Below are 12770 nucleotides of genomic sequence, written 5' to 3' on the forward strand. Positions count from 1 at the left end.
GAGAAAGTTAAGGAAGGAACAATGCAGCAAATGTAATTTTGAAACTTTCAAAAGGGGCATTGGTGATATCAGCCAACATCATGCTTGCTTGCTGCTATCACTACACACACTAGTTCTTGCCTGCCTCTATTGGGTTGTAAATTATTATTTCGCAGGTGGTTCAAAATTTTATTCGAACAACAATAATCAAATCTTTATTCTACTAAATGGGGTCGACCACATGAAGTGAACGACGTCATACTGTTCTATTATAAATCATGTTAATCGACAAAACATTATTCTCTTAATCCTTCTATCTATTCACTATTATTTTTATGTTGAAAATCTATTTCAAATGTTATTTATGTTTTTGTTTAGTGAAAGATTATTTATAATTTGACATTACCTAATAGTACCATCATGTCAGAAATTGACAAATAGTAAGTAAATAAATAAATAATTGACAAATAATAGTTCCCTCTTTTTGTCACCTAACTTTGTTGAATAGTTCCTTTTTTTTGTCACCTAACTTTGTTGAATAGTTCCATTCCGATTTTAATGTTATCATATGGGTTGCCTCAACCAGTTTGATTAGATTAGATACATGATATAATGAGGATAAGGAGCATTCATTCAAAACCCATTACAAAAGGCACATAATAAACCTTATAATATAAAGCCATAATTACAATCCCATGGACTCACCCATCCAAAAAAATTACATACAAATTATGCCTGACATGTTAAATCATGTCCAAAAGCATACTTTTTTTTATCAAATTCAATAGACAAAAGTAGCAAAACAATACCTCATTTCGTAGCCAGAGAAATAACACCCACGTAAATTGCAGTTAGATGAAATTAACATTAAAACTATTCTTAATTTTTAAAAGCACAGACTACAATGTTAGATATCTTTTCAACCAAAACCAACTATTAAACTTAGATTCCAAGGACAAGATCAGGGTGTGCCTTTTGGGTCTGTTTCCGAGTTGAATTTTGGAATGAAATGAAGGTAATGAAAAAGCTTGGGAGCTACGAAATACACTGATGAGATGATTCCAAAGTTTTCATTTTCTCTTTTTTCATCTCCAAATCTTAACTCGCAAACAGACCATTAAGTAGAATCCTCAAACCTTCACATCCAGCCCTTCAATACTTGATTCCTCCATAGACAATGAATCCATCATGGCTCTTCATCAATTTATAAACTTTCTAAATAATTTGTCTAACCAAATACAGCTAAAAATGAGATGAATCAGGAACACAAAAAATGTATAATTTTAATTTCCACATATAACCATGGCTAGAAAAAGATCCCAAGCTACATTTCCTAAAAGAATTGGTTACTATTCTGAATATTTTTCAGTACGTATATATACATGTAGCATAAAAAGTAGCAATCTATCAAGGTTTCATAAATCAAAATCTACCTTTTTTCACCGTCGCTTCAAAAAAGCTGTACAATATTATAACCATCTCTTTTCTCTTCACTTGTCTCAGGTATAGACAAAAGGTTTAAAAATCTCCAAGTTCTTCATGTTGCTATGACTAATTACACAATTGGATCTATGTTTTAATCTGAACTTTCTTGTAGAAAAGAACATAAGCAGCATCAGTCTTTATCATTTCCTCACTGACAGGGATAACCCTGCTATCATCAAACTCATACCATGTATCATGGCCATACTGCAAAGGAATAAATAGTGGGAAAATCATTATTACAAAATATGTGAAATATATCTACAGAATAAAATCAGCATGGAAAAAGGTGTATCATGAGATTCAGGTAGAACAAATAATGAAAGAGTTCAAATTGTCTATATAGCTTATTCCATGTTAATTTAAAAAATGTAGCAGATGAATGATGCAAAATTAAACTGATAATACTATGAGCAACTTACAACAGTAAAGAGCATAAATTAGTAGGTGATAGTACATATGAGAAGCTTATGTGCTCTAGCATCCTTTGGAATAAACCTCTAAGACAAAACTAGATGGAGAAACCTCCTAATTCTAATGGTCACAATACTCAACTAGATGTTCTTTGACACTATTCAACACATTAACTAATATTCTTAATATAGTGGAATACTTTGTTTTTCTTTGGGTAAACAATTGATGTACCTAATAAAAACATGGAGAAGAACTAATTCCATTGTTGTAAAAGATTAAGAGAGAGTCATCAACAACGATGAGGTACTTACACGGACAAATGCTGTATAGTGACCTCCTCCTAACCCTCCATAGTGACAACTAATTGCATACAACATGTAGCCATTTGAAGACTGATTATTCCCGCGGGCAATGTAGCTTGAGAAATCCAGATCATTTATTGGAAAATCAACGAATGTTTGCAGCTTGTTCTTGAAGAATCGACTGTATGAGAACCTCTTCAAATGAACAACAAGGATTTCAGGCAATCTCCAAAGATCTAGTTTTTTAGTTGCTTGCTGAGGTTCTTTGCAAGTAGGACAGTGCCTATAAACCAAATTGTAATATTAGAAATCCGAAGGACTGTAATGTACATCTGACTTTTAGAACATAAGGGACACTGATCTTGATTAACGTATATAATATGATGATAATTTGTATTGAAAATAGTTCTCGATAGTAAAAACAAAAAAAAATCAAATATAAAATATTAGACTTGATATATAATATTTCTACTCACCACATATCTTCTGGCCCAAGAGGTTCCTCTTTCAAAAAGGCTTCAAGACACTTGTAAATAGATATTGATTCTTGTGTTCTCTTGGTGAATTGCTGGGGCTTGCAAACCTCAGGCAACATGTTGAGACGGTATGTATCGTACTTTTTAAGCATCTTATCTGACCATATGACAAGCACCTCCAGCTTCCCAGGTAACACTGTGAATGGTAATGGTTCATTCAATTTTATCTTCACATTCCCAATTCCTTGCACACCAGGTAAGTAGAATTCAAAGTCATCTTCTGTTCCAGTGATTGAGTCTTCATCACTTCCTACTGCTGCAGAACTAGAAGTTTCACCCATTTCATCATCTTCACTAAGTTTTTTAATGGCCTTTTCTTCCTTATCACACTCATCTAATATATCTTCATTGGATATCATAAATGGATTGATTAGCTTCAGAAACTCCCTACGAACATCATCTCCGTCAGAAATATTTGACAACCTTGCCATAACTGGAATACCAAATGATCTATAATCAAACCTCTCCTTCCCAGAAAAATGGTACCTGGTACAATAAATTTAAAGCACCAAAACAAGGCGTAGTATTCAGCAAGTAGACATTGAATAATTTCAAAAACAGACCCATTTATATAATACACACATGAAGTTTCACACCGAAATTTGTTTTCGTGTGAAACTCAGAAATCACAACTCTTGTGGAATACCTGAATAATCATGTGTGTCTACTTTATACTAAAGACAGATAAGACCAACGAGTATAAAAACTATTAGCATTTTAAAATAACCATGTAGATTATTTGTAAAATTTTGTAATGTCATGCATGAATAAGTAGAATCTAAAGTTCCTTTTAGATTCAAATCTTGTGCTGGTAACCAATGTGAAATTATTAGATGCACTAAGAGAATGTGATCCAAATAGTCAAAGACCATTTCATGTAGCAAAAAGTTCTATCATGACATCTCCATTATGGGAGAATGTAATTATATTCAGGTCCAGGAGCACTCAACAACTATATTGTAGGAATAAAACTACTGCAGTCTGTAAAAGGGAATTAGGGCATTAAAAAGCTTACTTTTCCGCCAGTTCATGCACGAAAACAACCAAGGGACTAGCTTCACTATTTTTCTGTAATCGGTAAGCGGCAAGTTTCTCTATATCTCTAATATCAGCTAATGAATCAGATGGCTCCTCAAAAAATCGATATACCCGATTCTTGTATATCTGTATAATTCCATAAAGTCAGACTTCGAATTGGAATACACATGAAAAAATATTATATTAGCCTAATAAAATTAATGTTAAAGACATCTCAAATAATGTTTCACTTGATTAGTGATGTCAAGCAATACAATTATACTAAATGCATTAGTTTTGCAAGATACCTCAGCCACCAATAGTGTTTCATCATCTCCTAGAGAACAAGAAGCACTTAAGGCCCCAACTAGATCCTTGAGTGTACCACGCTCAGGCACGGTTATGGTAATTACAGAAGGCATGGTAATCCCATCAGTGCTCATAACAGTCAAAGTCATGGTTCGCATCGTTGTAGAAGGTAAAGGCAGAGATAAATACATAAATGGGTCAAACGTGACAGAAACCTTCTTGCACATAGGGCAAACCAATGTCGACCGAAATTGACCCTACAAGATAATGGAACAAAATTGAAATTAAATTTCGATACTTAGAATTGTAAAACTAGATGAAACATAGAATTTATATGACAAAATAATTAATTGCCTCTATCAGATAAAGGATACAGAAAAAGAAGAATCGTAACCTCAAATGCAATGAGATTGTCAACAACACAGCTAGTCAATCAAAAATGAGTTCAACGGTAGCTAGTAGCCAGTTTACCTAACAAAAACTTCTTTTACACTAATTCTATAATAGTATCTAACATATAGAAGATTAAAATCTCTCTGTGAAATGAGATGTTAAAATGCTAAGACTGAGAAATTTTCACATCACAAAAATAGCAATCTTATAAGACTCACTTGGAATAAATCAACCACAACGGAATCATTGCGAGCAAGATAATTTCGCCAGTACTCTTCTGCCACTTCATCATCTGGACGGCCATCTGCATCCTTAACTTCATGATATGGCTTGCGTTTTACACGGTTTAGGTCTTCATGCAGTCCATCCAACAAAAAAGCTAGAAGTTCCTGCATGCCACACACTTCAATATTTTATAAAATCATTTCATCGCATATCAGAACAACGAAAAAGTCATAAATGATAAGAGATGCACACAAAAACTTCAAATGTTTTAATATGTATTTCACAATTATTTTAAAAGTAGATACTAACTTGAGTGTCGTGCTGGCTATAACCACTAAACCGAGGAGCAAAATTACCCAGTTTCATCTTGAACGTTCTTGGTGACACAGGGTTTGCTCCAGGAACCCAGAGCCTTCTAAGTAAATCACCAAAAGATAAGGCAAGTTCTCCCTGAGAAAAAAATTTAAAAAAGAGGAGGGAAAAAAACAAAATTTAATATAACCAAAAAAGAGAGGTGTATAAATGAGAATTCGACATAAAAGGAAAGAAGATAAATAGCATACATTCATCCCCAAGGGATTTTCATAATTTATCTCTTTACTGTATTCTCCAAGGAAAAAATCAACAAGCTTTGGGGTGTGAGCCAGACACTGAATGGCACTATTCATAAAACATGTATTTCCAAGATTCTGCAATCCTGTCAAGCCCAAAGATCGAATTGCTTTACAGATATTGCCTCGAAAGGAGTTCAATTGTTTTACATTGCAGATCACACTTTCAGTGCATCCATTCATCATGACAGAGCCACTGTGAGAAGAACATTCCATTTGAGACCTATCTGCTATCATCTCACTGCACCCATTTTCCCTCACAGAATCTGAAAGTCCATGAACTTGCAACTCTAGAAGAACCTGCAAGGACATGGAGCAGAAGAAACACTATAAACAGACTACGTAAATGTAATCCAAGTTTTTAAATTTCAAAACTACCAATATATCTTAAAACATGTCTAAAATTGAAAACTGTCATGTACAAAGATTAATTTGTATGTCCACCCAATAGTTGCCAATTGTCAAGTAAGCATCTTCTAATTCCTCACTGAACCATCATAAACTTGAAACATCAACAAAATACTATAAATGAGAGCACACAAGAAAAAAGGGTGAATCGGCAAATACCTCGTTTTCAGGTCGAATGGTAGAATTCTCTGGTAAGTTAACTTTATCGTTCATAAACAACTGGGTTGTCTGCCCCGAAAAGTCCCAAATTTGCATCTGCACAATCAATAAACAGAATCATATGTGTCCAGGGCAAGATAGACAACCCATCATCAAAATCAATTAATAGTTAGCTAAGTAAGCTAACTCACCGGGTTAGAATCAGAATTGAAAATGTAACAAGCTTTCTTGTAAAACTCAGCTCCATTTTCCTGAAATCATGTCAATTATAATTAATGATTATATAAAGCTAATTGGAATCAAAAATAAATTAAAATGTAAATTTTATGCAAAAAAAATCGTTAAGCCTTGTCAAACACTATTCACAATAAAACCATCATATCATTAATTGTACCTTTTGGCTTATCTTTGCAACCAGTGAATTTGTTTCCCAAGAAACAAAAATCCCAAGTTGCAATGGGAACAAATCAGGCAAACAATCTTCTGACTCTGAGTGCAAGAGGCTCCCAAAATCTTGCGTTGCATTATTTAAATCATTACACCTACAAGAAGAGTAAAATGAATAAGTTTTCTACTTCTTAAAGTTATATGTGCTTGTAAAGAACCATCCAAAAAAGTTTTCTAACTTGAAATAGAAACAAGTCTAACATAAAGAAATGAATCAGTTTCTCCCCCACCGGCAATGATGCGGCATCCTGCCTTGGCAAGGACCAGGTCGGTTCAGAGTCAGATTGAACCACGACACTGGCCGCTAAACTAAAGAAAATAAATTTACTCATTGGCTAACAACTATAGCTTTTGGCCTAGTGGCAGGGGTGAGCAGGACCCGACCCTACCTACAAACCCGGTTTGGTCGGATCATGATCGGGCCCGAATATGGTCAGGTTTCATCGGGTCTAGGATCAGAATCGGGTTCAAAAATTAGACCCGGTCAATACTTAGGGTTGAGTAAGGGACAAACAAGACATATCCCATCCCAAGGTCATCCATTCAACATTTTGTAACTACATATTTAATTGTGCACAGAGTAATGACATCCTTTTGGCCCAAAATAGCATTGATTCTCCAATTTTTTCATCATAGATACATATATATAAATGATTAACAATATATATATATATATATATAATATGTTAAATTGCATATTCATAATAATAAATGAGTATGCATTATATTTAATGGGTCTAGGTTCGAGTTTAAAAGTTGACGCGATCAACCTTTGGAGTCAGCTTAACATCGGGTTAAGGGTCTAGTTCGAATTCAAAAAACAACTTCAACATTTAGGGTCAGGCAAGGAAGAAACCTTACCAGGCCCAGCTAGCCTATGTTCACCCCTACCGGGTGGTAAGCATTTCATCCAACTACCCCAATAAAGAACAACAAAAATAATCACAAGTCAACAACAACAAAATCACAAATCCAAACACCATAATCGGGACCACAATTACATCAATCAAAATCACCAATTATGCATATAATTTTAACAACACTACACTTCACTAACCGCTTAAGCGCGCGCAACCAAGTCCCTTCAGAAACCAACGCATATTGACGCCCAGAAAACCCTAATTCCAACCTTTTAATCTTCTCACAATCCTCTTCCTTCTTCAAATGCAGCAAAATCTCAAACTCAGAATCCGAATTACACAACACAGTGTACAAAACACCTTCTACACGATCACCATCACATTGTGACTCACTCCACCATCTTCACACACACACACAACAAAAAAATTCAAATTCAAATTTCACTACAATGCAATCAAATTACGGTTTAAGAGAACAATGAAGAAGAAAAAACCGGTCGAACCTGTGAGGTAGTAAATAAACCCGGTCCAGGCCGAAATCGGGGTCGTTGAACCGGAGATTGTAGGGAGAGGAATCCATTGAGAAGAAGAGTTTGAAGACGCGAGAGAGGGAGTTGAAGAGACGGAGGGTAGAGAGAGAAAGAAGAGAGAGAAAGCGAGTGAGAGAGGAAGATAAACGGGTCATGTCATTACTCTCATTAACCCTTCCCTCCCCCTCTTTAACTTACCATGATATTATTCTTATTGGGTCGATATTGGACCGATTCCAAAGTTCAATTTTTTGAGTGACATTTATTATGAGGGGAATGTTACAAACTCCGAAAATAATTAAATTTTTACCAAAACATGTGAGGAGATAGTATGGATAGTATCAAAATAATATATGTTAATTAAAATTTATATATTCTTTTTGTCTATGGATTGTGATAAATTTGACTTGGTGCGACCTATTCTATGGAGAATTGGGTACTTTGTCTATCTGAATTATTAAGTATAAAATTCTAAAATTATGTCATTTCTAGTTAGAGAATTATAAATCTTGAAATAATGTTGATTTGAGATGAAAAGATTAGTAATTTGATTTTTTCTCAATAATAAATGTAGTTTATGAAAGGGGTTGAGTATTTTTATTTCCAAGTTCATAAAGACCCAAACTAATTATTTTAGGCTTGTTGTCGATGTTGAAGTTTGATACATATTACCTACAATGTTCTTGCTCTCTCCATTCTTCCTCATTTCACCCTACTTACTATATTTGAAACTTTAAATGTATTATATTCTTGTGGCATTATCTAAAACTAAAAAACTACTTGAGCCTTTTCTTATTATGTCTTGTTTGATTGGTAAATTATCTTTGATTATCATATTGCTATAAGTAATGAATATGCACTCATTTTGAAAAGAAAAATAAGTAGCCAGACATGGTGATAACTTTAATAATATTTAAGAAGTTAAATAATGTAGGATAATATTTTTAAATTTATAATATAAAATTGTTATGTAATATTAGTTAATATAATAATTTTTTTAAATTAATTTAAATCGAGATAATGCATGCAGCAATTGATTCATTGATATAATACACATTTAATTGATGACCAATCCAAATTTAGTAATAGTGTATTATTATAAATGAAAATATTAAATAAAAATAATAAAATAATGTTTTTCATGGTAGATAATAATAACATCATACATGCTTTGATAAATAATTTTGTTGTCTAATTTTTTAAATCCATTGAATAAATTTGTAAGAGACAATCTATTTTATAAGAACGCTAATGATTAGTTTGTGAGTTAGATGATTCTCAAGTCTTCTTTTTCCCTCCAAAATCCAACTCTCAAACTAACCATGAAAGAACTCATTAATAAAAGATAAAAATGATGTATGGTAAAAAAATATACATAAATGAGATTGAAATTTTTTCCAATTATAGTCATTATTATTCTAAACTAAATTTTTTTTAATGACTCCAATTTTCAAAATATAATTATAAATTACAAAAGTCAACTTTCACCTAAACCTAAAAGACAATTTGCTTATATTAGTATTATTTTCTTAGTATTTCATTGAATGCTTAGTAATTGTTTTTACCTAAGGAAAACGAATATTCTTATACTAAATATGGTATGTGAAAGAGAAAGATACGCATAAAACTTTAACGTGTGATGCCATAAATTTAAGAGGGCCTACTTTTTAAAGAGTGTTATGAAATTAAATTATTTCCCTAACAATGGGTGATATATTTAATCAATTGATATAATAGTAATTGATTATAATAGATTAAATTTATATTTCAAGAAATTAACAGGAAAACATTATTTAAAATCCATTTTTTTCTTTTGTATAAGTTTAAAAAATGTGAAAAGTAACATTTTCCATTAATAAATTAGTCTTTGGATTAGAAAAGGAGAGTAGTATATGACTATTTGGTTTCAGAAAGAAAATATAAGGAATAAAAAGTAATGGAAAATGTAATGGTTTTATAATTACTTAGCATAGAAAAAGGAAATTGGATGAAGGAAAAATTTCCATAAAAATTCACAAGCTTTTCACATATTCCAACGGTTTTTGTGACTTTTAGTTATGTTATTAATTAAAAGGAGAAAAAGTAAGATCAACATCTCTTTCTACAAATGGATTAGTGACATTTTTTCTCCCACTATACACAATTTTGATAAGTTGCATATATTTTCTTGGACATGAAAGTTTTTTTGTGATGATCCATCTGAATTGTTGGTGAGTGGATAAAAACTAAATCTATTTTGGATTTTACCTTATATTAATTGTTTCATTTATTCTTGAGGATGAGTTTGGTTATAACCCTAATTAGAAGTAGAAAAATATGTTGAACTAACATGTTTGGGTTGAACTACATCTCGAGGTTAAATGTTGATGCACATTAAACTATTTATGTGATTGAAACTCCTAACAATTTAGGCACAACAATGCAGCTATCAAGGGTGTGTTCTACCACAAAGCTATTGGTTGAGATCCTCTCTAGTATCGGAGGGTCCAATACTGAAATATGAGACTCAAGTTTATTTCATCATTTATAATATCTTTTGGTTGAAACTGTTTTAAAATCTGCACTGTCAATTTTTGTTAAAATTCTATATATCTCAATTCTATCAGGTATTGGACTCTCTAATAATGGACAGAATCCATTTTCCAAAGCTACTATCTCATCTTATGAACCTCTAATCGGGAGCTATTATGCCAAGATCGAGAGATGAGATTCTTTCCCTTTTTTTTTTATTTCAACCAAACAATGGAAAACTAGTTCTTATTTCCCATTTCTTTCCTACCTTCACTTCCCCCTCTTTCATTGGCTATGCATTTAAAATGATCAATAATCTATGATATAGATGACAAAAAAAAAAGGATTTATTTCAAAATAATGTGAGGACTTAAACAATATTATTTTTAAAACAATATTTTAATAATAAAATCATTATTTTTTGTTTAACCACAATTTCCATGTGACAATCGTGTTGGAGCTAGAGGTATATAATAAGTTTATATATCTTTCTCGGTAAAGAATTTATTAGTATACACAAGAGTTGAATGATTTTAAATTTAATTTTTCATCGTTGCATATTTATTTTAAAATAAATTTATCTCTAACCTTCTTACATTTAAAATCTAACTCTACCAAACATTGACTCACTAAAATGTAATTAAAAAATTCAATTTAATTTTTTTATAACATGTCTATTATTTTTTAACTTTTTTCCAGCAAAATAATTTTTTTTGGTACTACTAATGATATAACCTCACCTTTTTTAGTAAGAAACTAATCTCTTTCGGGGTTCGTGATTGTTCTCCTAACAAGTCTTGCTCTCAGGAATCGAACATTCGACATTAAGAATCTAGTAAGACCTTACACCACTAGATCAACATATTGTTGCAATTGCAAATTAAATTTGATCTACTTATTTATTTTTAGAAAATTAATGCAACATTAATGAGTATTGTTTTGTCTTTATCTAATTAATAAAGAGATAATAAATAAATCTAGTGGGGAAATATGTGTAATGATAGTATAATAGTATATAGTATCCTTCTTTTATTTACTATTCATATTTAGTTATTATTAACACTTCAAAAAAATTAATATAAAAATAATAGATGATACATTGATTGTATATAAATCTTTACATTTTCGATACATATATTACATTCATAAACATAATAGTTAATAACTATAAGTAGTATAGAAAACAATAATATAAAATATGAATGTAGAATTTATTTGGGTGAGTACATCACTTAGTTATGTTATTATGAGTAATATTCCTCTTATTCAATAATAATTAAATATGAATTATAAACTTTTTTTTCCATAAAATATTTATATAATTTAATACAAATAAATATATTAACTAGGTACTTTAACTCATTAAAAAGGAAGTAGTATCTTTATCTAGGAACGATGATTGCAAGGAAAGTGAGTGTAAATATCGAGGAGTTGTTGTAAAGTGCACACGCGTGCGTTGGAGTATGGTATGTGGATGGTTCTAGGGAACTGTGGTCTTCTTTTTCTGTTGAATCTGTACTATCCAACCATATGAACCCACTTTGCACTTTTTATCTTCTTTACTCGATCTTAAATATTAATTTAATCATTTTTTAGATTTAGTTTTAGATTTGAAGTTAATCTGATTTTAAATATTGATTGAGTCAATTTTTTAACTTGAATCGTCCTATACCTAATTAAATATAATATATACTAATTTTAGATAAAAAAATATTTTTAATATTATTATGGATATATAATTTTACATATGAAATGAAATATGTATATATATTATTAATAATGCTTATATGATGATAAATTAAAGAATTAATAATATTTTCGATCAAAGAGATATCATTACTTTATATATAATTGAATAGATACACATGCAAATATGATAAGTCAGTAATCATGAGATTGGTTCGGGTCAAGTCCTACTTGCCCCTTATCTGACCCTAAATATTGTTTGGGTCGAGTTTTTAAATCCAAACATGACTCTAGATCTGATGAGACTCAACCTTGCTCGTCCCAATCATAATTGAGGCAAGCTGGATGAACTAGGGTCAGTTCGGCTCACCCATACTCTCAATGTTATCATCTCACCTTATGAAATAATATATGGTGTAGTAATTATATATAAAATTGTACATTCAAATATATAATTATTAAACTATTTATAAAATACAAATCTCTTGAGAACTATTTTTTTCCAAAAAAATCGTTTGGTAATACTATTGTAAAATCAGTTTTTAAATTTAGAAAAAAGAAAATCTATTTTAACCCTATTTTTATTTTCTTTGACTTTTTATTATACTTCTAGGAGGAATTAAGAATAACACAAATACTTACAAAACTCTTATTTATTTATTAATTAAAATGTGAATTGCAACCACTTAATTGTAAAAGACAAAAACTGGATACACAGATGAGTGATGATTTGTGCTTGCCAAAATGTTTCATGCAATGATACTAAGAGCTTCATACATCCTTTTGCAAAATATATAATTATCATTTTCATAATGTATGTACACTGAAATTGCATCATTCACCTTTCATGTTTAATTATTATTGACTTTTAAAAAAAATAATACAAATGAATAATAAATGA

At 31.1% G+C, this 12770-nt stretch overlaps 1 protein-coding gene across 2 annotated transcripts; it reads right to left on the reverse strand.

Moving 5' to 3' along the window:
- On the reverse strand, nucleotides 1433–7842 carry LOC109356498 (ubiquitin carboxyl-terminal hydrolase 8-like). 2 transcript variants are annotated; one of them, XM_019599819.1, is made up of 13 exons: nucleotides 7646–7842; nucleotides 7340–7543; nucleotides 6230–6377; nucleotides 6027–6086; nucleotides 5836–5931; nucleotides 5221–5568; nucleotides 4967–5107; nucleotides 4651–4821; nucleotides 4039–4296; nucleotides 3729–3877; nucleotides 2654–3199; nucleotides 2187–2460; nucleotides 1433–1668 (listed from the first exon to the last, which is right to left on the reverse strand). In XM_019599819.1, the coding sequence occupies exons 1-13, from the start codon at nucleotides 7825–7827 to the stop codon at nucleotides 1549–1551; spliced, it is 2697 nt and encodes an 898-aa protein (XP_019455364.1). In that variant the 5' UTR covers nucleotides 7828–7842; the 3' UTR covers nucleotides 1433–1548. The 2 variants fall into 2 exon arrangements, with proteins under 2 accessions (XP_019455364.1, XP_019455365.1); XM_019599820.1 differs by having other exon boundaries at nucleotides 6230–6364; nucleotides 7339–7543.

This window comes from Lupinus angustifolius, chromosome LG09 (assembly GCF_001865875.1).
Source record: "Lupinus angustifolius cultivar Tanjil chromosome LG09, LupAngTanjil_v1.0, whole genome shotgun sequence".
NCBI classification, from domain to species: Eukaryota; Viridiplantae; Streptophyta; class Magnoliopsida; order Fabales; family Fabaceae; genus Lupinus; species Lupinus angustifolius.